This window comes from Tiliqua scincoides, chromosome 3 (assembly GCF_035046505.1).
Source record: "Tiliqua scincoides isolate rTilSci1 chromosome 3, rTilSci1.hap2, whole genome shotgun sequence".
Lineage (NCBI taxonomy): Eukaryota > Metazoa > Chordata > Lepidosauria > Squamata > Scincidae > Tiliqua > Tiliqua scincoides.
Window position 1 is genome coordinate 75,766,995 of NC_089823.1, and position 24,305 is coordinate 75,791,299.

Consider the following 24,305-nt stretch of genomic DNA (forward strand, 5'->3'; position numbering starts at 1 on the left):
ATTTAACTCCACTGAAGACAGAGTTCTAGTAATACACCACTTGAATTAATAGAAAAAAAGTGTACAGGGAATGCATCTACCAAGTTTAATAGGAATGCCAATAACTGTGGTTTCGTACTGTACCGATTGTTTTTATTTTTACATGCTATTACTGTAAGTTTTGAGAGAGGGATAAAATGAAATCTGTTCTTCTATTTGTGTGTTAAACCCATATAATGTTCATGCTTTGCGAGCAAGGACAACACATGGGAATATATTTGCAAGGTGGATCAAAAGCATCTATATTGTGCATTTTAACTTTTAAAAACTGTGTCAGAATAAAATTTAGCAGCCTTACCAGGAGAACTTGACTTCTAATGTAGCAGTGAAAGGGGCCTTTCACTTTGTTTCTTTGTTTGTTTCAATATTACTCCACCGACAAGCCCACACTCCTGATCAGGTTTGACTCCTCTCATTTTTAACACCAACAGCTTCAAATGGTTTTCTGTTTTTCATTTTTGCATGACGTTCCCCTTCATTTTGTGTAGTTCCACTAAGTCTGCTGAAAAATGTTCCTTTTTTAAACCAAGTTTTCTACTAAATAAATTATAGGCTGCTTTTGTCTGCATTGTGGTTTGTGAATCAAATATATATCTGTGTATACATACATTGCATACACTGTTTGATCAAGATAAAATGCATCTTTATGTGCAGCTAGAGAACTTTTTAACTAGTGCACAGGTATCTGCCATATCTGTTGAATTTTAGCTGTAATAATGCCATGTAGTTATGTTCATTGGATTACTGGAGGCCTCATTCCTATAATGTAATTTTACCTTTGTTGTATACTGATTAATTCAGTAATAGTTGAACTCTATGGTAATGGTAGCTTTACCTTTGTGTTTTTGTGTGCGTGAAGAAAAAAGTGCCAGAGAACCTATCCCAGCACTTCAGTACTCTAATTCCTGAAATTAAGAGAAGCCACTCTGCCCTGTGTGAAGGATAGTTGTGTTTTTCTTTAGATGCTGTTCTCAGCGGTTGTGAAGCAATACAGCTTCTTGTTGAAAGCTTCCATTGATGGCACTCCTGTGCTTGCAAAAAAAAAAAAAAAAGCTGGATCACATGAAATTCTATTTATTTTTTTAAGCAGCCTTAGAAGAGAAGTACTAGCCTTGAAGTTGTTGAATTGAGGCCTGTGAGGCTTCACCAACTGCAGCTTGAACACTTTCTTAGCTTGTAGACAATTTGTCCATAGATCAGCAATACTATCCCTGACATAGTAGAGTTCTTAGTTGAAATTCTTGAATCTCTCAATCTTTTTGAAGTCGTATATGGAGATGAAAATCCTGCCTCAGCAATCTAAGACCTGGTGTTGTTGGGCATTCTGCCAAGACTTACCAAGAGATACCACATGCTATCCTGTTTTTACAGGATAAAAAACATACAAGCATAAATTGTGGATCAGTTCTTGTTTTGTCATTTTTGAGCTGGAAATCACTATAGAACAAATGAATTCTGGGGCCATTTATTTGATTTTCTCTGTAAAGCACTATGAACTTCTTGGTGAAACACAGTATATAATATTAATAATATTCTGGGAGTTCAGAGTTGTGCATGCCAGAAGGACCAAACATTCCTAAATGTGTGATACATTTAAATAGTAGCGCATTTGACTACAATCTGTAACTGTAGTAACCTGTAAGCTGCATTAAGCCAGACATTGCCCAGCTTGAACTCGCTGAAGGTGACTGGAGCTGTGCTCTGGTCAACCCCAGAGGACTTTCTGAAACCTGCATAGGCCGTGTATGTCCACCTGTGGCCTCTGCGAACTTCAGAATGGCTGAAAAGGCAAAAAAAAGTTACTTCTGGTTTCCAGAGGGAAACCAGAAATGATGTGTTTAATGCCTTATAAGGCATTAGGAGGCCTGGGGAAGCCTTCCCTCTGGAAACCGCAAGTAGCGTTTTTTCCGCCATTCTGAAGCCCGCGGAAACCATGGGGTGGACTCACACAGGCTCTGCGGGCTTCAGAAAGCTGTACAGAAGCAACCAGATTTCGTTATCCGCTGTTCTGTGTATCCGTGGGGGTTCGAGAATGGATCGCTTGCGGATACTGAGGCCCCACCTGTAACTGCTCTTTATAGACCACTTTCACTACACACTCGTACTACCTTTTCAGGTCTTTAAATCAGACTTCTGCAGCTATGGATTAATACTGAAAAAACACGATTGACCATTTTTGTTTACATATGAGTGTAATAGTAATTAAAAGAAAATATTCTACACCAGGGTGTCAAAACATAAGACCCAGGGAGCCAGATGCAGCCCGCAGAAGCTTTTTATCCGACCCTTGAGCTCTCAACTGCTGGGCATTGCTGAGATGTCACTTCTGAAAGGGAAGCCCACATGAAAATTGGGCTCTCCCATATCTTGAAATATGATCAAGATTTGCTTATTTCTGTTCTGTCATTTGCAGCTAATAAGTTCCTAAGTTAGAAGAAATGCTTATTTCTGGTTATGACCTGTTTAATGACATCACTTCCTGCATAATGACATCATGTCCAACCTTCAGCAGGTGTCCTGAATGCTGTTTGGCCCACTGTATGAAATGGGTTCGACATCCCTGTTCTACACTGTCTTAAATGAGGTGGTGATGTTATATTAACATTGATTGCTAGATCAATCTTTCGCATTTATCTTCCAGTACAAAATAAGGTTTGCTCGTAAACTATTGATTGATCATCTTTAGCCAATATTCATGTACTTCAGACATAACTTTCAGTATGCTTCGCAAGCTACTTTTGTAGCAGAAACCCAAATATACATGTGTCCTAAAGTGGTGGTGGGGGTGATTTGTATTAAGCCCATAAACATTAACTTCTATAAAATGTCCTTACCTTACCTATAAAATAGACTTACCTTCGTACAAGTGGGTAAGAGCCAAACTACATGATCAGCATCCCCGTTAATCCAGCTTCATGCATGGAGAAAACTAGCATATTGGGAAGAGGATTCTAGCATAGACCCCTCCTCAGCATTGTATTTTAAAGCATAGGGAATGCTTTGTTGGGGGAGCATGACTTCATCTTATTACTGAAGGGGTGATATCCACCAACAGATACATCATGAGGGTTTTAACTGTATTTCAGCTTTAAGCCAAAGTAACCTCATAGTAAAATAACTTAAATTGTTTCATTGCCCATTTAGTTTTATATTGAGAACTAGTTTTGTGTTGGGAATTTGAACTTGTGCAAGCTGGTATACATTGTCACAAATCTTCACAACAAAACATTTATGCTGAACTGAATCTAAAATTAGCGTAGTATTGATCTATACAACCAGTATATCTGGGCATAGTGATGACCAAGAATGGTCATGATTAGACAGCATGGAGGCCTTCTACTGGCCTTCATGCTGTGCTATTTGACTTAAATGTGCGTACCACTTCTGACTTCAAGTACGTATCTGGTTTTAGGTTTCTGTTTGCAGCAGTTCAAAAGGTGTATCTGAAAAGATGCATGAGGTAAGAACACTAAGATGACAATTGAAGAGGGGGAAAAATAGGACATGTAAAAAGTTTTTAACGATTCATTTAGAACAGGGGTGGGCAAACTTTCAATTTGAGGGATCCTGGACCTTTAACAATTGTATAGAAGATAACAAGCTGCACCTGCTGAAATTCTCTCTCCTACACAATTGTTAAAGGTTCAGAATCCCTAAAGCTGAAAGTTTGCCCACCCCTGATTTAGAATGTTACTGTTTAATCTTATTTTCCTTGTCATTGCAATGCAACCATCTGAAAGGTTTGTACCCCATACCTATGCATGAGAGTAAGTGCAGTGTTCCTCAAACTGTGGGTCGGGACCCACTAGGTGGGTTGTGAGCCAATTTCCAGTGGGTCCCCTTTCATTTCAATATTTTAATTTCAATATATTTGACAGGTATGTGACTGCATTTGGAGAAATGTTACAGATCTGTACTTTTAACAGGCTACCATGTATATGCTTTTAACAATGATAGTCACTCCTAGGTAAGTGTGGGTAGGATTTCTGCCTAGAATTGTGAAGTTTTCCAGCCTGTTGATGTCACTTCTGGTCATGAAACCACTTCTGGTGGATCTTGACAGATTCTCATTCTAAAAAGTGGGTCCTAGTGCTAAAAGTTTGAGAACCACTGCCTCAGTGAGTTCAGTGGGGCTTACCTTCAGGTCTGCATGGGATGGCAGGCTTATTTCTCTGTTAGGTACACTGGATTTTTTTTAAAACTATGTGTATCTCTACTATTATTTCTGTCTCAAACAGCAGGTGGAAAGAATAAACAAGCATTGTTGTTGTCTTTTGGATACTGTTAAGCAACTATCTGTTAACAGTTTGGGTAGGTAATTTTTTGGTGTGTTAGAGTAGATTTATTCATGTTGCCAGAAACACTATTTTATATGTTCTCAGAACTCCTTTCTGTGCATTGTCTGGATATGCTTGCTTAAAAGAAAAAAAGGTGGAGAGCTGGTGGCAGCACAAGTTTTGACTCGCATCCTCTTTCTGATTAAAATATACATCCCTGGCATTGAATCCTTCCCCATTTTTTCTTCCATTCTCTTCAGCTAAATTACCTTATATTATGGACCAGAACTGTCAAGTACTGGACTCTTCATAAAAGACTCAAAGTTGGTTCAAGTCCTATGGTTCCTGTTTGCACTGGTGACTTAGTTGCCCTTTTTAATAGTGCCAAAAATAAAGAGCCACAGCAGCATAATGGCTCAATACAAACATTGATCACAATACTGAACATACTCAAAGTCAAATTTTTTCAAGGGGGTTCTGCATTGGCTTGTGGCTTATTTAGGTAGGGCTATATGTAGAGTACATTAGCTGTCAACAGTAGTTGACAGTGCAAGAAGAAAGGTGGTTGAATTAAATGTTCTTCCAAGGGATCAGTAGCTCTACAAAGACCAGAGTGTCTTGCAATCAGGCAATGTTTACATATCTTTATACTTATGAAACAGTTGATACCTGCATTTTTGTGGCATAAATCAGACATTTATTGAAGAAAACATTTTGCAGTCATCATCACTAATTGTGGATCAAGCCTGTTCTTGGAATCATATCTTAGATTTGTACATGCTGATACAGTTAGCTTGATTATGAATAGTTTTCCCTAAATACCAGGAGATGAAAAGAGTAAAACTAGAATGGGTGGGATACAGCTTGCAAAAATTTAGACACCAAATAACATTACCGCATGTTTAGTATGATCATTTCTTATGCCATTAGTCACTGCTAGGAAAAAAAATGTGTAATTGGAGTGATTTAGTAACCACTTTACACTGAACTGCATTATTAAAACATCAGGTGATGTGATATAGAGCTCCATTACTACTCTTTCTATGCTTGCTTCATTTAAAAAAATTGAGGAAATACTATTTTCTTAATCTGTTTATAGAAATTGTTAACTTTCAGAACTTTCAAAGTCAAAAGACTTTTATTCTGAATAGAACAAAAGTAGAGAATTAGATTCAGAATTTGAAAATTCAGGGTGCTTGTGGAGATTCAACTGGATTACTCATACCTGAAATGTAAACTATAACAACCAATATTCAGTGTGAGCCTATCCATGCATAAAACTGAACATGTGCTTAAAACCTCACATCTGGAAAATCTTATTTTCCTTATAGTATCATGTCTGATCAGTGACAGATTTTATTCAGGTGGTGTAGGAAAGGGGCCAACAGAAAAGTGAGTGAAAATCTGGATTAATAATCCTGGATTTTCTGTGGTGGTTTCTTCTTTAAAACTTCTAACAGGTTGTTTAGGATCAAATCCAGTACTAATTGTGAAACACTTCCATTTCCAGATATTTAAGATCAATGATTAGAAAGTCTGGAGAAATTATAGTAAGCTAAAAGGTGTGAGGAACTGCAGTGGCAAAGACAATTATCCAGGCACAATTATCCACTGTTGGTTTCTAGAATCCAGTAAATGGGGTGACAGGTGTAGGTGTTTCATAAACAATGTTAACCTTTTCAGTTAAATTGCTCTCTTCTAAATTCATTCTGGGCTGTTGCAAATAGAAATACTTCAGTGTGTTCAAATACACAAATTCAGAGGTGCATACTGGGATACTTTTCTAATTTTCCTGAACTGCTTTGAAATTCTAAAATCTATAAAGATTTGTCTTAACTTTTAAAAGCATTTTTCTCATTTTAGTTTGCAGAGTTAACTTCTCTCATGCTGTGAATGCATTATGTTCAGACATGCAAGTGTATTCCGTTTTTAAACTAAGAGTTGTACAAATTGTATAATAAACATGTAAATAAAATATTTTTAATCTTTATGGTACTGTGCTTCATATGTACTTTACGCATCACATTCTTTCTTATAGAAAAGCATGTTCTAAATCAAAAGTAGTATTCAAATATTCATTTGAAATGCTAATATATAACTTATGTTCACTATGTTTTGGATCAGTCTAGCTAAAATTAAGCATGTTTTAAGTCCCATTGATTTAAATGGGAGAGATTTAAATATGTGTGTAACATTCTGATTTAAAATGAATGGGATTTTAAAAGTGCTCAACATGGGGAATGTGCCCATCATCAAGATATAAATACCCAGCATTGCATCCTAATCTGTCTGTGAAGTATTGCTGGAAGCTTCTTCCATTCCTAATAGGAGTATTCTGCTTGTGCAAGGATTCCTTTCATGAGTGGAAAGAGTCCTTGTACAAGAAGAATGTTCTTTCCAAGGAGAAATTTCTGTTGATGCTCCACTGACAGGTTAGATACTTCCCTCTTCCCCCCTGCCCCACACACAGTGAGTGAAGGTCTATTACACTGATGAAAACATTTTAAATTTCAGTGTACACTAGATTAAGCCTCTTGCACAGCATCACCTTTCTATCTGTTTCTTTGCCATATGTTGAAAAGGAAATACGTAATTCCTTAATATTTACCTGCCTTGGTTCTGTCTACTATTCCAGTCCAGATAACAAAGTTATTGCTTTTAATGTCCTGGCTAACAGGTTTTTGGATGATGGTGCTTCCAACGTTATTAGTTTTCTGTTTTCTAATGCTATGTATTCTTTGCTTTTTATTCTTGCCACATTTATATAGTTGCATGTCTCATCCAACAACAACAACTTGCTTAATTATCAGAAGAGGAGTTTATATGGAATTTCTACTTTGCAAGGGCTGTTTGCATTGCGTACACAGCAGAATAAGAGAGAAATACATAAGGAGAACAATTTTCTCTTTCTAAAGCTCTATGATTCAAGTGAGAAAACCATGGGAAAAATGATCATAGGTTAGTCTTCCCCAATATCTTCAGTTCTTAGTGTTCTGCTCCAGTCATACAGCTTTACAGCTTCTTGCTCCCAGTCTTCATCTTGAAATAGAGATGGGGTACCTGGGTGTTCTGATTTAGGTTCTGAACGATAACTTAGATCCAAAACAGCCTGCTTCTGCTCCTGAAATATAAGGTATAAGTGAAGTAATTTACAAATTAGAACTTTGAAGTTAGTTTTGTCTTGAACCATCCCATCAGAGTCTTTGATGCCTAAGGTGCCTGAGTGCAAAGGCACAGATGGACGATATATGAAGTCTTGTGCTTTTTCAAGCTGTATGAATACTCCCTTAAGCCAAAATCATGCAAATGGTATTCTGGAAAAGTGTTTGTCCATCAGAGCAAAACTCTCATAACAACTAACTGAATCTGTAATATAGCACCTTTGAGGAATAGCCAGTCTTCTTGATACACTTGTTCAAAATGCTTCCTCAAGCTGAGTGTTCCAGAAAAGAATTTAAGGAGGGAAAAAGTGCTTGCGCATCATGTTACCTGGATTATCTGTTTTCATCTTTCCAAAGAGATCCTCTGTATTGGATAAGTATCCTGCCACTGCCTTAATATGAAAGCTGAAAACACCCCATGCATTTTGTATGTTCTTACCTCTTTTTTCCTCTCAGTCCTATAGGACTTCCTCATTTTTGCAATCTTCTCCCGAGCTTGGTAAGAGCGACGCTGGGTAGATTTGTGTGCTGTCTTTCTGTCTACTCTTAATAGGGTGGTGGTTGTGAGACATGCTCGGGGGGATCTGGAAGAGAGTAATATTTTGAATTTTTATTTCATAAAACCTTACTGAATTCAAAGCTTAATGGTTTCTGTAGGAAAGTGTGGGCTTTCTGGCTTTCATGTCTGCCTTCTTGGTGCAGCTTTATATTGTGTCCAAAAGCCTAGAAAAGGCTTTTCTTTTTTTTAAAAAAATCACTTATTTTTCTATATGAACATATGCAGTCAACGAAAATGGCCAACACCTGCTAGAGTTTTGCTGTCATCATGGTCTCTGTGTCAGCAACACGTTCTTCAACACAAAGCCCCAACATAGAGTCTCTTGGAGACACCCAAGATCAAAGCACTGGCACCAGCTTGATCTGATTCTTACCAGACGCTCCAGCCTTCCCAGCATCAAGATCACAAGCAGCTATCAGGGTGCTGTCTGCGACACTGACCACTCCCTGGTGTGCAGCAGAGTGAAACTGCAAGCAAAGCAACTGTATCACACGAAAAAGGAAGGAAGACCTTGCATTGATACCAGCAAGATCCGGGATCAGAGAAAAGTGGTGGAATTTGCACGAGCTCTTCAGGAATCTCTTCCAGGCCTGGCCAACGCAAACGCATCCAATAGATGGGAACATTTCAAGAATGCTATTTACAACACCACCTTGTCTGTATTCGGCAAGAAGACCAACAAGACGGCAGACTGGTTTGAAGCCCACTCTGAGGAGTTGACACCAGTCATTGAGGAAAAGAGGAGAGCTCAAGCAGCATACAAGGCCTGTCCCAGTGAGTGCAACCTGCAGATCCTCCGAGCTGCTCGTAGCTAAGTCCAGCATACTGCCAGGAGATGTGCTAATGACTACTGGCTCCAGCTCTGTTGCCAGATACAGATAGCAGCTGACACAGGCAACATCAAGGGGATGTATGACGGTATCAAGCAGCCCCTAGGTCCAACACAGAAGAAAATTGCCCTTCTGAAGTCTGCAACAGGCGAGGTCATCCAGGATCGGGCGCAGCAGATGGAATGCTGGGTGCAGCACTACTCTGAGCTATATTCCAGAGAAAATGTAGTCACCGAAGAGGCGCTGAACAACATCGAGTGCCTGCCCGTGCTGGAGGAGCTGAACCAACCCTAGAAGAACTTCACGTGGCCCTGGACTCCCTTGCCTTTGGCAAGGCACCTGGAAAAGACAGCATCCCTGCTGAAGTCCTAAAGTGCTGCAAAGAGATTGTCATTGAGCTGCATGAAATCCTCTGTCTCTGCTGGAGAGGTGGAGTACCTCAAGACATGAGGGATGCAAACATCATCACGCTGTACAAGAACAAAGGCGACAGGGGTGACTGCAACAACTACCGCGGCATCTCTCTCCTTAGCGTTGTAGGAAAGCTGTTTGCCCAAGTTGCACTAAAGAGGCTCCAGGTACTTGCAGAGAGCGTCTATTCAGAATTGCAGTGTGGTTTCTGAGCCAACAGGTCCACCACTGATATGGTATTCTCCCTTAGACAACTGCAGGAGAAATGCAGGGAACAACGACAGCCACTCTTTATAGCCTTCATAGATCTCACGAAGGCTTTTGACCTGGTCAGCAGGGATGGCCTCTTCAAGATTCTCCCCAAGATCGGATGTCCACCCAGGCTCCTCAGCATCATTAGATCTTTCCACAAGGACATGAAGGGCACTGTTGTCTTCAATGGCTCCACATCAGACCCCTTTGACATCCGAAGCGGAGTGAAGCAGGGCTGTGTTCTTGTGCCGACCTTGTTTGGGATTTTCTTCGCTGTCCTGCTGAAGCAGGCCTTTGGAACTGCAACAGAAGGCATCTATCTCCGGACCAGATCAGACGGAAAGCTCTTCAACCTCTCCAGTCTGAGAGCAAAGTCCAAGGTCTAGCTGAAATGTCTGTGTGACTTCCTCTTTGCCGACGATGCAGCTGTCACCACCCACTCTGCCAAAGATCTCCAGCAGCTCATGGATTGTTTTAGCAAGGCCTGCCAAGATTTTGGTCTGACGATCAGCCTGAAGAAAACACAGGTCATGTGGACTCACCTCCCTGCATTACAATCTCTGCTCATGAACTGGAGGTTGTCCATGAGTTTGTGTACTTGGCTCAACAATCTCTGACACTCTTTCTCTCGATACCGAGCTAAACAAACGCATTGGTAAAGCAGCTACCACGTTTTCCAGACTCACAAAGAGAGTCTGGTCCAACAAGAAGCTGACGGAACATACCAAGATCCAGGTCTACAGAGCTTTCGTCCTGAGTGCACTTCTGTACTGCAGCGAGTCATGGACTCTTCGCTCACAACAGGAGAGGAAAATGAATGCTTTCCACACGCGCTGCCTCTGACGCATTCTCGGCATCACCTGGCAGGACAAAGTCCTAAACAACACAGTCCTGGAACGTGCTGGAATCCCTAGGATGTATGCACTGCTGAAACAGACGCCTGCGTTGGCTCAGTCATGTTGTGAGAATGGATGATGGCCGGATCCCAAAGGATCTCCTCTATGGAGAACTTGTGCAAGGAAAGCGCCCTACAGGTAGACCACAGCTGCGATACAAGGACATCTGCAAGAGGGATCTGAAGGCCTTAGGAGTGGACCTCAACAGGTGGGAAACCCTGGCCTCTGAGCGGCCTGCTTGGAGGCAGGCTGTGCAGCATGGCCTTTCCCAGTTTGAAGAGACACTTGGCCAACAGACTGTGAGGCAAAGAGGCAAAGAAGGAAGGCCCATAGCCAAGGAGACAGACCAGGGACAGACTGCACTTGCTCCCAGTGTGGAAGGGATTGTCACTCCTGAATCGGCCTTTTCAGCCAAACTAGACGCTGTTCCAGAACCACCATTCTGAGCGCGATACCATAGTCTTTCGAGACTGAAGGTTGCCAACAACAATATGCAGTCACTTTTTAAGGTTACGGACAGGAGTCTTACGGAGCCCTACCTGAAAACACCAAGGACTGAAATTGTGTCTTTGATGTGGTACATTGGAAATTTATATATATAGGTCTAAATCTGAAGTGATGACACTGGGGGACAGTATTTTGCAGAATGTACTTAATGCTTGGCAATTTGAGTGGTGCTTGATAAGTACCTAGGAATTTTAATTCCTGGGAATGTAACACAATTGGGTTGAACTTTAATAAATTGATACATGACATAATTTTGGAAAGATGTGCCTCTTCAAACCGATACCGCTGGGGTAAAGTTAATACATTTAAAATGAATATCATACCTTGTATGTTTTGCATGCAACTTACACACACACACACACACACACACACACACACACACACACACACACACACACACAGATATATTAATAAACTATACTCAAAAATATTTATGGGGATCTGTACTGCCTAGCAATTTTTTATGCAGATGCAATATCATATAAGGAAGAGGGGTGGACTTCTTGATTTCAGTTGAATATCATCAAGCTTACCTTTTAACCTCCAGTAACTATTTGAATAACTCTTCACAAATGGAAACTCCAACCTGAAGGATTTTAGAAACTTCTGTAGTAGCTTCTCTGCAGAAATGGGTTGTATTGGGGGTTTACATACAGTCAGTTCTCATTATGTGCTAGGATTAGATTCCTGGAAACACTAGTGGATAGTGAATTCGCAGATAACAAACCACAGATCCTATGGGATCAATGTGATTAGGTATAAGGGGTACCAGAATAATTCAGTAGAGACCCTTAGGAAGCCATCAGAGTGCGGCAAGAAGTTCCAGAAGGTCTCTGGATGCTGCAGAGGTCTTCCACAGGCTGCAGAGGCCTTCAGAATAGCACATGCAACCAGCAACCGTTACCCTGCACACGTCTGATCTTGGAAGCTAAGCAGGGTCAGGCCTGGTTAGTACTTGGATGGGAGACCGCCTTGGAATACTGGGTGCTGTAGGCTTATACCATAGTCTTTCGAGACTGAAGGTTGCCAACCATGCAACCAGTCCAGACCCCTTTAAAAATGACCATCAGAAGCTTCCACTGAAGGTCCCTGCAGCCTCTGGAAGGTTTCTGCATAGTGGATAAGGAGAATAGAGGTACAGATATGGAGAAAAGGTGGAAATTCTGCCCCCTTGTGAATAAGTAAACTCGCATATAAAGGAGAACAGACTGTTAAAGATATGTGTGGAATGTGATGGTGTAGAAATAATATGATCCCTATTTACCCTCTTAACATTTCTGCCCTATGTTGCATATATGCAACAGGGATCAAATGTGTACACCTGTGGGCTGGGCAGAAATGGGTTAACACTGTAGGTCAATCCAAAATCAAAGATTGGGATGGAATACTTTCTGTGGATGACCTGGACTGATAGGACAATTTCTACTCTAGAGCAATTAATAGGCAGAGATCAGGAGTGTTTTTGTTCCTCAGCCTAATGACTACATATGGATTGTCATTGTAAGTCAAGTGGCAATACTTACAACTGAGGCATTTAGAGTCTAAATTTGATCCAGCAGCGTTATCCACTTCTCAGACTCTATTACTTTTAAAAATACTCCACATCAGTGGAAAAAATAAGCCTGTAATACTTGTTTATAAACATTTGATATCACTTAACAAATATGACACTCAGATACTTATAGCAATATGAAATGAAGAGCTTGACAGTCCTATCTTGTATAATTAGTGGAAAATTACTTTAGATATATCTGCAGTATCTGTGGATTTTAGACTGCATTTAATCCAGAAAAAAATTATTTTCAAGAGTTACTAGACACCCTAGAGTCCTAGTAAAGGATTAATTCAGGGGTGTCAAGCTCATTTCATATAGAGGACCAAATGGCACGCATGGTGCCCATTGAGGATTAGTAGTGATGCCATTAAGCAGGAAGTGACTTCTCTTTGTTTTCCAAATGTTCCATTCCTACATAGTCTCTAGAAAATATTTCCATCTGTTAGCCATGCACAGAAGGCAGCAATCAATGTGCAGCAATGACATAATGCTTGGATGTCATCACTTCCAAATCCAATGCATAAGTATGCTTTCTGAAAGAACCAGTAGTGCTTCCCCCAAGAACCTCCTTTAGCATAGTTGTGGATAGGAGGTGTGTATGTAAATCCACTATATGGCAGACTTCCCAAGAAAAATGTTCAAGTTCCACCGCGGTACTAGTTCTTGCATGCAACACTTGTCAACAATGTATATAATTTGTATTGATGTCTGTGATGGGAATAAACATCTTACAAAAGAGGAGAGCAGTGAGCCCTCTGGCCAAGGAACTGTGAAGGTACACTACTACAGCAAGCTCTCAAAAGATCACAGGTAAGAAAACTGGAATCTCAATAGGAAATAGCAAGGAAATGGCTAACAGGAAATACAAGTAAAGTTAGCAACAATGATTTTTGACAGAAAAAGAGTGAAGCAGCAGAAACTGTAACTCAGGACTCCTTCTGCAGTGACCAATGCTCATCCACACACAGATGTGCAACTCACATTTTGACATCTCCTGGGGGTTGCGCTTGTGCTATGCCCTTCCTTCAGCTCCACATGTGGGCCCCGAGATCCTACTTAAATAACCTAGGAAATGTAGTTCACTCAAAAAACAGAAACTTGACAAATGGTCTCAGGTTCAATTTCTAGCTATGGATTCAGAGGAGAAAAGGATTGTGAAAAGTCATGTGCACACATGTACCCTACACTGCAATGATAGCTGGCCAAAGTGATTGACAATAGGCCTCAGTCATTTGTCTGACACATTCATGCCCCAGAACACCTTATTCTGACCAGTCTTCTTCACCTCACCCAGCTATACATCCACGATGTTCATTTGGTGGTTTGTCAGTAGCTGCTGATTCACCTGGTTATCATTACCATGGAAATCATTCTCCCTGCCTCCATAGCAGCATGAATGCTGGCTTCATTATGCCAGCAGTAATATGGAAACGGGGGGGGGGGGGGAGAAAGAGGAACATTTTTCCTTGCTTATGCTCAGACAGCAAGGCTGTGGTTAGAATACAGACCCTCAGCCCTGCTAGAGTGACCTGCTGTCCCTTACCATTGTTTGCTTATCCAGCTGGGATAGTAGGAACAAAGAGGCAGATGAAGCAATCACTGCTTTTATTGAACAATATCAATGGTGATGTGAGTTCCAACAGAAACACATAGGGGTTGCCAACTGCTTGTTCTTGCACAGATCTTGGGCCTTCGAAGTGCATGACAAAGACACTGGTACAACCTTCCTCACTGCTGCTACTTCATGCTGGGCACATCAGCTGTAATGGCTGCTTCCTTTGACAGGGTGCTCCTTTGGGGTTGGGAAGTAAACCAGGCAGGAGGACTGGTCTAGAGGGTAGAGCCTCCGTCTGCCTGAAGATAACATCCACAAGGTCGCCAGTTTGAGGCCACCGGCACCGTGCGACCTTGAAGCAGCTGACAAGCTGAAGCCGAGCTATTCCATCTGCTCTGAGCGTGGGAGGATGGAGGCCAGAATGTGAAGCCAGATCGGAATGAAACACCTGAATGTAGTGGTTCTTGAAAGAAAGAACCTTCTTTCAAATTGTAAAAATCCCTATTTAATAAGGGATTTAAATAAAGCCTGCCTATGTAAACCGCCTTGAATAAAGTCTTGAATAAAGACCAAGAAAGGCGGTATATAAATACCTGTTGTTGTTGTTGTTATTATTATTAAATATTTGAATTTGCCTGGCAGGGAGTGTCTGTTTACACAACAAAGGCACGAGATTGGGCTGGGTGTTCACTTAATGACATAGTCCCATAACAGGGATAGGAGAATGTATCACCTTTAAGTGATGCACACCTGTATATGATTGCCCATTCCAAAACTGCTGCATAATCAGCTTGGTGGATGGAAGAAGTCTGCATCTGTCATAGTCTGTGAAAGTCTAGCTCTGCACTGTAACAGGTGGAGTTACTACACTTGTCAGCATCCTATTAAAAAGCAAAGCCCAGTGAGAGTACATAGAAACTGGAATTTGAAAGCTTTTGGTTTCTTATTTTCAAAAATATTTTAAAAGGCAATGGAAGAAAGTGCAGACATTCTGAAGTGAATGAAAATGACAACTTATATGCTTTTACCTGACTCGGCAAATTGCAATGAGTTGAGCACGGTATGTTTCTTCGTTTGGTGGCCTCAGCAGGAGAAATGGCAGTTCTTCCTTAAGTCTGTGTGACAGCTTTCCAGACTGGGCATAGTCCATAATATCATACACTATCATTGTCCTGGGAAAGTCTTCCAAAGACAGCTTTCGCCAGTAGTTATGCCTACCACCAAAGGATGCTGGAGTCTCATCCAAGTGACTGATGTACTAGAGAGTCATAAAAAAACCAATATTTATGAGGACTTAATTAGTCTGATGACTTTTGCAAGTTGTCTGCTTTTCTTCAAGTGTTCTGTTTAACCAGCCTCAGGATGTGAATCTAAGGTTGCAATTCTAGGTACACTTCCCAAACAGTAAGTCCTACTGAACACAATGGAATTTACTTTTGAGTAAAATGCATAGATTTGAACAGTAAGTGGTGATATGATTAAATTCTCTTTGGAATCACAAATGTACTTGAGCTGGCTTTGGGTTGCTCAGATGCTGCATCATCCTCTGAACCTCTCTTTACTGAGACTGGGAGGAGATCTTAGGTTCAGACACCCCACCAACCTTTCTCACTTTGTTTGGATTTTTAATTATATAATTATATAACCCCAGATTAAAAATAACTTTAAGCCTTGCTTACTTGCATGTAGTCTTTTATTGTAGCAACATCCATCTCATCTGTTATTCCATATTTCTTATAATTAAGTTCATCCTGCAGCATCTGGTTATAATATTTCCGGTATCCCATTAATTTGCAAGCATCTACAGCTGCCTATTAAAATAGGAAAAATAGAATGAAATAGCCTAAACCCAACTGCATCTCCACCTCAAATCACCACTCTGAAATTCTCATGCTTGTTACATCCATAACAAACCCCAGGTTGATTAACTAGTTATGAAGGATAAAAAGCATCCTCTTAAAATCCTAGAGTTTGCAACTATATTCTCTAAGGCCAGTTTATGAGGAGGTGATCCTAGACCCATAGTGAAAGAGTGGATATATGCCATTCCTTCCACCATGAACCTAATGTAACACAGGAACTCCATGTGGAGGTCCACCCCCAGTATACTGATTTATGCAGTCTGCCTGCTTTGCTTTTTGAGGAAAAATAATTCCGTATCAATTAGCCCTCTACACAAAGCTTGTTAATCACATTTTACATTTGATGAGTGGGCATCCTGAAGGACATGGAATGGAATGGAATGGCATGGAAGGACATGCTCTTGATCATCCACTCCAGTAAGCAGATGAACCAGGTCTAAGGTCTGGACTGGGGGAATGATAGACTGAAAAAGCTACTAACTATCTGTGACATCTTGGAATCAATAACACTGTGAAAGTAGAGTTAAATAAAAATCAGCCTTTTGGATTGAAACTAGACCATTAGGCTATGACCAAGAGGCAGCATTATTCTGAGAGTTATTCTCCCAGAGCCACATAAAACATAACCAATCTCCTGCACATCTAGCAAGCCTGTGTAGGAAATCCATTCAGTTTGAAAGGGTTCTTAGCAGCTACCCCCATGACTGTCCCCACTTACTTTTTAAACTAATTCAGAAACAGTTTGTGGAGGAGGTGTGACAGCTTCTAAAAAGGGAACTGTTGCCAGTGCACACATACTATTTCTGCCTAAATTTTACTTTCAGTGGTTCTTATATAAAATCTCCAAGCTGTTTTTTACACTCAGGAGAGTTTTTAAACTTGAAGGAGTTAAAAAAAAAAAATTCCACTTTTTCTTTTCTGCAGAGAAAATGCCAAGCATTCTGGTTTCATTCCTAACCAAGTAATGGTGAATGGTTTGGTATGAAGTAACTTGGTATGAAGCTGTGGAATCAATCAGTCTGAAGTAACATGATAAAGATATTACAGAATGTAAAAAATGAGCTTATACTGAAAATAATTGTGCTTAGTGAGTCACCTCACTTGTTGATGTTATTACATTTTTCCCAGTGATGTACTGGCTGCCATGGCCTTTTGAGTTGCAAAATATCTTGAATATGACGAAAGGGGGAAAATTAGACCCAGCAAATCTGAAGAAAAAAAAACCCAAAAGTTAATTACCAACTATTAAGAGAGGCTTAATTTTTTTAATGTTCTGCAATGGAAATGACTTTCACTTTAGTTCCAGTTCAAAGAATAAGGGCACAATCCTAATCCCTTATGTCAGTGTTTTCCAGCACAGACTTAAAGGCAATGCAACTCTGAGATAAGGGAACAAACATTCCCTTACTTTGAGGAGGCCTCAGTGAGTGACACCCAACTGCAGGATGCAGCACATGTCCCACTGGCACCGCTATGCCAGTGCTGGAAAGCACTGACATAAGGGGTTAGGATTGCGCGCTAAGATTAGCAACTATTTTAAATGTTCTTCTGTAGACTTAAATTATGAGAGACAATTGAAAGAATTATATCCCTAATCCCACATGATATAAACATATGTTCTACTGAAGTAAGTGGGATGGTCTTACACATTGTAACCCCGCCTTTTAGATGTATTCTGTCTGCAAATCCCTTTTTGTAATGAGGTTCTGTGCATGTAAAAATTTCCCTGATGATTTTACAGTTTCCTTTGCAGGACTCCTGCAAAGAACTCCTGGGGACTGAGCAAGTGGTTCCCTTTGCTAGACTGAAATTGATCATCAAGTGATGAACTTACAGTTGGCCTGTAAGTCTTGACAGTGCCAATCAGTGATTTGAAAAGAGGACTGAATCCAAGTCTCACTTTTTAATACCTTCTTACAGAAGATGATCCAGTAGTACCGATACGATGACCTTCTTTTTGGTTGGTGCATGCTAGGACCGCAGGGTGTTTAAGCTTACAATTCTAGATTCCTTATTAGGAATTAAGATTTTTACCTACACATTCAGTAAAGTCACTTGGTAGAGTATGTTCTAGATTAGCCTTCTATAATGCCATATAATAAAATAAGGAATTGTAAGTTTATCAACAGGAAGTATCCTTTCTCATGTATTTTGTAGAGGAAAAAATATTCAATGGAAATCAGCCCATAAGTGATAGTACAGCAACATTTAATAGCTGAGGGCAGAGGGACTATTAAACTGAACAAAACCCAGACTGTACTATACTGAACAAATGTGCACAGACAAGGTATGTCTATAAAATAACGAGATTGTGATTCCACCTAGTAAACAAAGCAGTCAGAATCGGTTATAACTGCATACATAGTAACCTTTGAACATGTCTGAACCTGCATGACAAGCAGCAACACTCTATGACGTTCAGTTGATTGTGAGTCGCCATTTAGTTGGGTTGTGTTTTCTGTAGAGTGCCGAAAAAATGCTAAGTTTAAAAGTTGAACAATGTGTCTATTTGAAATTTTTAGTAAAATTGCACAAAACACCAACAGAATTGGACGCAGATCCAAACCTGTTTCATACAGTAATCACTTGTGATGAGACCTGGATCTTCCAGTATGATCCTAAAACCAAAAGACACTGGAAAACACCGTCATCACCAAGAATGAAAAAAGCTCATCAAAGCAAGTCAAAATTCAAAGCAATGTTCATTTTTTTTTTTCCGATATCAAGGGTGTAATTCCAGAAGGCACAACAGTTAACCAGCATTATTATAAGGAAGTTTTGAAAAAGCTGAGAGAAAGAGTCAGAAAGAAACAGCCGCAACTGTGGAAAAATGGTTTCATTCTTCACAGGGACAATGCGCCTGCTCACACAGCACTTTCTGTGAAGCAGTTTTTGACCGACAATCACATTACTACACTTGAACATCCTCCATATTTGCCCGATTTAGCACCGTGCGATTTTTATCTTTTCCCAAAAGTTAAATCAGTGTTTAAAGGGACACATTTTTAGTCAGTTGTTGCTGTAAAGAAGAAAACGGCAGATATGTTGAAACAACTGACAGAAATTGATTTGCTCCATGCCTTTGACCAGTGGAAAACAAGACTACAGTGATGTATTAGTGCAAATGGGGAGAATATTGAAGGGGACAAACATTAAATTTGTAATACCAATAAATAAAGGTGAGTTATTTAATCAGTCTCGTTATTTAATAGACATACCTCGTATGTTTGAATTTTACCTGAACCTGACTTTGCATTGAACAGTTGGCTCTTTAAGAAGTTCCGCTTCCAATGGACTCACTCTTTTCAAAATATCATAGCTAATGCAGTGTTCCTGAAAAGAAAACCAAAAAACCTCAACTAACCTGCAACATGTTTTGCTTTTCAGTCACCATAATATGGAAAGCTATGTTTGAAGAGCAAGGAAAAAATGTACCAGAACCTTCTTACACACACCAGCAGAGTGACAGAGGCCTGCTGGAGCACTTAAGTCTGATGCAGGGGGCAGAACAGGCTGGAGGGAAGGCAAGGAGGAGGTTGAAAGGGTGGAGGGAGGGTAGAACAAGGAGATGGGTGGGGTGGGTGGATTGAGCCTGGGAGTGGGTTTGGAGGTGGTGTACATGCTGAATCCTGATGGTCTTCCCAGGCCTGCTACACTTGCATGGATCAATGTGGATCTGCAACAGCATTATCAATGGCACTAATCTGAGTTGATTCATTGCTTGAGCTTACTCTGGCGCAAGGAGACAAATGTCCCCTTACCCTGAGGCACTTGTAGTCCTACAGGATGTGGCACCCAGGGGCACATCCTGCCACCTGCCGCCCCTTCCCCTGGAAGTAATTGCGGTGATGTCATCATGTCACCACAACTCCTTACAGTATCATGCCGACAGGGGCTGCAATTTTGCAACACCAATCTGAGGGCTGCTCCTTTTTCTTCCCCCTTTTTGAAAGAGAACAAGCAGCCATCAGATCCATGTGACCAGTGGTTCTGCAATGATCTGAGGGCCGCCCATTCATTCTCCTCCTCTTAAAAAAAAGGGGGGGAAGGGGCAGCCCTCAGATTGGTGTAACTGAGGGGTTCCGTGCCAATCTGAGGGTCACCCATACTCTTCTTTAAAGAAAGGGGTGGAGAATGGATGGCCCTCAGATTGGCAAGGTCAAATGGGAGGTATGGGGGGAGTGGATCACTGCACTGTCTCTGGCCGAGTGCCATCTGGGGTATTTGCAGCCCTTTCCCCTGGTGTGCCAATGCTCTGAGGAGACCTCCAGCAGCTGAAAACTCCTGCGGGATTTAGTTAGGATTGGGTTGTTAGGGCAGCTGGGAGCTTCAGGATTTGGTGGAAGCCTCTTATGACAGCACAACCTGAGATGTGCTTGAACCAGTGGTCATACACCAATGGAATATTGTGGCTACTGGTGTATCCACGGTAGTGAATCCACTCCACTGGCAGAGGGCCAGGACATTATAGTGATGGGTGTATGTCTGTGCTGAACATGGACAGACTGAACTTACACCAAATCCTATATACCTCTATCCTGCTCCTACCTGTAATGCTAGTGTAATAATATGCCGATTTCAGAGGTTGTATAAGTGAAAAATGCTCCCACTGGAGAGTTAAAATTCATGGTTCCCCACAACCTCCCAATATGTCACAATGGACGAGTGACTAGATGATTCAGACTAACCACACAATCACAGCTGATCCACTCCAGTATATCTAATTCCCTGACTGAGATGACAAGATGAAATCGGACTGTGTGCAGTGTTGGAAGGATATAGGATTTGACTAAATTCCATATTCTGCTCAGAATATTCATATATTGCTTGTCAACAATAAAAGTTCACAATTTGTTTTACATAGTGACACTGAAAACAGGAACAGTGACAAGAAAAAGTGAGAGAAAATTAAACTGCAAGATTACATCTACAGTACTCACATATCACAAAGTGCAAGAACATACCGCAGCACGAATTGTTTGTTTCAGGAGTTTAAACAGTCTCTTCCTTATGTAAGTCCACCACATCCTCTGAATAATTTTAACTGCTTGTTCTTTTTGATCCCTGGTGGAAGAAAGCACAGTCACTAGCTATGTAGTCACTGAGAGGAGTGTGAATAGGACTAAAATATAAACAAAAAGAGAATGTGACAACAGGGGCTAGCTGTTAGCAAAGGGTTGGCAACATTTTAGCAAAAAGTTGGGCATGTCTACCTAAGCCAGTAAGCACATAGACTGTAAGTGAAACATCAAGTTTCAGCTTAAAATAAGATGCCGTGATGATTGTATGATATTACTTCACAACAGGTATGTCTTCCTGGGCCAGATGGTAGAAATGGTGCATGGCAACAGATCAGTTCTTCATCATGCAAAGCTCCACAATCCAAAAGCTGAGCAAGATAAATATGCAGTATCATTGTGAGCTCACTTCTAAGCTGGGTTAACTCCTTTGGGACATATGAACATTATTATTTCCACAATGAAATCAGCTCTTTTAACCTAATGAAAGCATAAAAGGTGAGCAAAATGATGTCAAGCTCAGAACTGAAAGTATGAGAACAACCCGACAATGATGACCTTCCATGATGTAATACAAATGAGCACACTGGAAATATTCAGCAGTGTGTACAAGTAGAATGAAAAAACAATGAGAAGTGGATGGGGCACTCTTTAGTCACATCATTGGTTCTTGGAATCATCAGGGTCTTTGTCACTGGGCTTGCCACCATCTGGGACTTTGACAATCCCAGAAGACCAACCAAGTTATTTTAGGCAATGATACCACCAACATTAATATTTCCAAACTTATAACTTCAAAGCAGGCAGCTTGTAATGCTCACCTCAAACATGAAGCTAGAATTACAGGAACAGAAGTTCTTCACTAAGATTTTCACTCCTGTTTCTCAGATTTCCCTCCTCCTTTCCATACACATACCCCTCTGAACCGCTTCCTTCACTTTCACTGCAGAACTTTCACAGTTCTACATGGGTAGAGGTGCTTGAAAAGAGTTATTCATTTTACTCTGAATTAAGCCCATTGTGTTCACTAAGACTTAGGCTGTAACTCTATTTCACTCACCAGAAACAGACACCTCTATCCATAGCTAGCAACAGGGAGTGCAGGAGAGAGAAAAGTGCTCTTCCATAAAAAAAACACCCATCAGTGGAAGGTGGGGGCTGGACTTCTGGAGTTATTTGAAGGAAAAGCATTTTTTACATAGAAACTGCATGTCTTTATTACATGTCAATATTCACATATCGAACAGTTTCCTATGTGCTCACTGACATTTATATTTAGAAGTATTAATGTGAAATTTACTGTCTCTTTTAGAAAATCAACATGTGTGACAAAACTAACCTGCTTTCAAATGCACTTTACCTCTATTTTCTTTTTCCCTTGTTGGCACTGCTAGGATTGCCACTTTTTTTTCCTGGGACAGTTCCAGTTCCATGGACACAGGGATTCTTAACTTGGGGTCCATGAACCAGGAGCAATAAAAGAACTGCACATATCATGCTTGTTATCACTAGATAAAAAATATCAATGGATACTTAGTGGAAAAATAGTGGAAACTCAGTGGAAAATTAGCTTTAATGACCCACTTCCAGGCTTCTTGCTCTATACCGATGCATTCTGGGGTGACAATGGAGGAGCAAGAAACTCAGTAGTGGGTCTATAAAGATATCTTTAATGCCGAGAAACCTGCAACCAGTGCAGTTTAACAGCACGAAGGTAGGAAATTGGATTTTGGTGCTTTTTCTTTTTCCTTGTTACAAGGCATTTCAAGGTGGACCCCAGTCAGGGTGACTAGATACAATGGAGGACAGTGCCTATACCTTTCAACATGGTATAGAAAAGGGAATTTTGGCAGGTGAAGCTCAACATGGAAGGGTTTAAAAAGCTGTACTTGCCAAACCTCCCTCTCCTATACAATGGTTAAAGGTAGAGGCACTCTGTGCTCCATTGTACCTGGACATCCTGACCCTGCTGAGTCAAATCAGTGGACACCAAATCAGTGGATAAGGAGGCACGACCTGTTTGTGTTGTGTGCGCATTTCTGAGCAAAGGGTCTGCAGCTTTCCTCAGCGTCCAAAAGGCATTCCATGACCCAAGAAAGAACCACTGTGTTGAGATATCAACGAGGCAGAGATTCAACTGGTGAAGCTTTCTTGGTCGCAGAGTCTTCGCGCTGGGCAAAGCTGCATTTCCCGGACTTCTGCCTTAGCACGTACAGTGCCAGCCCCCTGGCCACTTAATTCTGCTGCGTCTGTACCAAGGATGGGTGGTGGGTGGGGAGGCAGGCGGGGGGGCAGGTGAGGCAGAGCCTCCCCACTGGAGTCCTTTGAAAAGCGCTGCCGCCGGGGGGAGGCACCCAAGCACCCACAACCCATGCGCTTCGCGCATGGGTTGTGGGTGCTTGGGTGCCTCCCCTGGCGGCGACTCCAGCGGGGAGGCTCTGCCTCACCCCCCCCCCCCACGTCCCTGGTCCATAGACAGTCCCACAGCCGACCAGGCCCACAGGCGCCTTCTACAGCCCAGGCTCAGAGGCAGCAGACAGCCAGCCAGACAGACCCACCTCCGCCTGGTGTGCTCAGGCCCGTACTTGCTGGACAGCGTCGACGGCACAGCCGGCAACATCCTACGAGGGGCGTCGCAGAGCCCCTCGTCTGTCCTTGTCCGCTCTACGCGTTGCCTAGAAACCCGGGACGCGCGGGGCAGAGCGGAAGCGACGTCAGGCACCGCGCGCGGCCCCCAAGGCCGAAGCGGAGGTGTTTCGTCCCCTGCAGGTCACCGTAGGAAGCGCGCCGTTTGTGCTCGGGTCATTGCGGCTGCGCCGTACGGAGCGGGGCTGTCCCCACACGATGTTCAAGGTGAGGAAAGTTTCATTGGGAGAGGAGCTGGTGTTACGGGTGTGGGTGTGAGGAGGGGGGATGACTGTCGGTTACAGCCGTTAACGGTTTTCTTCCCCCGCCCGCCCAAGGATGGTGTGATGGGCTCCGGGCTCGCGTTGTTGCTATGGAGACCCGCGCGGGGGGGGTTAAGGAAGAGGGCTCCGCACGCGCCACAGCTTTCAGCCCCGCCCACTACTGCTTGGAACTCAGCTGATGAGTGCAGAGCGCAGCAGCTAGGAGGGAGTGGGAAGGACGGGGCTGCTCGTGAGGGAGGGTGGTTAGTCTGTGGAACTCCTTGCCACAGGATATGATGATGCATCTTGCCTGGATACCTGAAAAGGGGTTGGGCAGATGTGTGGGGAAAGAGTCCATGAGAGCTGGCAAGCCACAGTGTGTATGCGCAGCCTCCTGACTCTCCAAGTGGGCGACCTCAGACTGCCAGGTGCAGGGAGGGCACCGGGAGGCAGGACTCTGGTTGTGCTGTGTGCCCCCGGAGGCAGCTGGTGGGC

General features: G+C 42.0%; 2 protein-coding genes across 2 annotated transcripts in view; one reads left to right on the forward strand and one right to left on the reverse strand.

The window, feature by feature from the left end:
* Positions 1–5,002: 5,002 nt before the first annotated feature.
* On the reverse strand, positions 5,003–23,585 carry C3HXorf58 (chromosome 3 CXorf58 homolog). Its single transcript, XM_066620597.1, has 8 exons — positions 23,508–23,585; positions 20,869–20,968; positions 19,143–19,237; positions 17,001–17,112; positions 15,722–15,853; positions 15,071–15,300; positions 7,917–8,061; positions 5,003–7,437 (listed from the first exon to the last, which is right to left on the reverse strand). Exons 1-8 carry the CDS (start codon positions 23,540–23,542, stop codon positions 7,276–7,278), a joined length of 1,011 nt encoding a protein of 336 aa, XP_066476694.1. The 5' UTR covers positions 23,543–23,585; the 3' UTR covers positions 5,003–7,275.
* A 110-nt stretch (positions 23,586–23,695) lies between these two features.
* The window catches only part of APOO (apolipoprotein O), a 34,717-nt gene continuing 34,107 nt past the window's right edge, over positions 23,696–24,305 (forward strand). The window contains exon 1 of the mRNA XM_066620573.1: positions 23,696–23,775. Coding sequence (XP_066476670.1) covers positions 23,767–23,775 — 9 coding nt within the window. The 5' untranslated portion in view covers positions 23,696–23,766. The remainder of the gene's footprint in view (positions 23,776–24,305) is intronic.